Consider the following 334-nt stretch of genomic DNA (forward strand, 5'->3'; position numbering starts at 1 on the left):
GTGAACCCAATACACCAACCACCACAAACACCAGTGCTGCAACCACAGCCAATCCCAACAACTCCACCAATGCTACAAATTCGTCAGCTCTAGGGCCTAGGGTAAAGAAGCCTCGAAGAACCTCAGAAAATGAGTCCGGTGCAGGGTCCAGTAACGATGGCAATCCCGGTGAAGAGATCGAAGGACCTATAGAATCAGGGGAGATTGAGCTGGTATTCAGACCTCATCCACTGGAGATGAACGAGGACAACGAATTGATACGGGAATTGAAGGATTCATCCATACGTTACATTAAGACAACAGCAAATGCTACAAGTAAGTAAATGTCTCTTAC

General features: G+C 46.7%; 1 protein-coding gene across 1 annotated transcript in view; it reads left to right on the forward strand.

Moving 5' to 3' along the window:
- LOC119592572 (E3 ubiquitin-protein ligase RING1-like) overlaps positions 1–334 on the forward strand; it is a gene marked incomplete in the record, with an annotated part of 11,586 nt that overhangs the window by 4,769 nt on the left and 6,483 nt on the right. Inside the window, 1 exon segment of the mRNA XM_037941451.1 lies at positions 1–315. Coding sequence (XP_037797379.1) covers positions 1–315 — 315 coding nt within the window.

This window comes from Penaeus monodon, chromosome 30, assembly GCF_015228065.2.
Source record: "Penaeus monodon isolate SGIC_2016 chromosome 30, NSTDA_Pmon_1, whole genome shotgun sequence".
NCBI lineage: Eukaryota > Metazoa > Arthropoda > Malacostraca > Decapoda > Penaeidae > Penaeus > Penaeus monodon.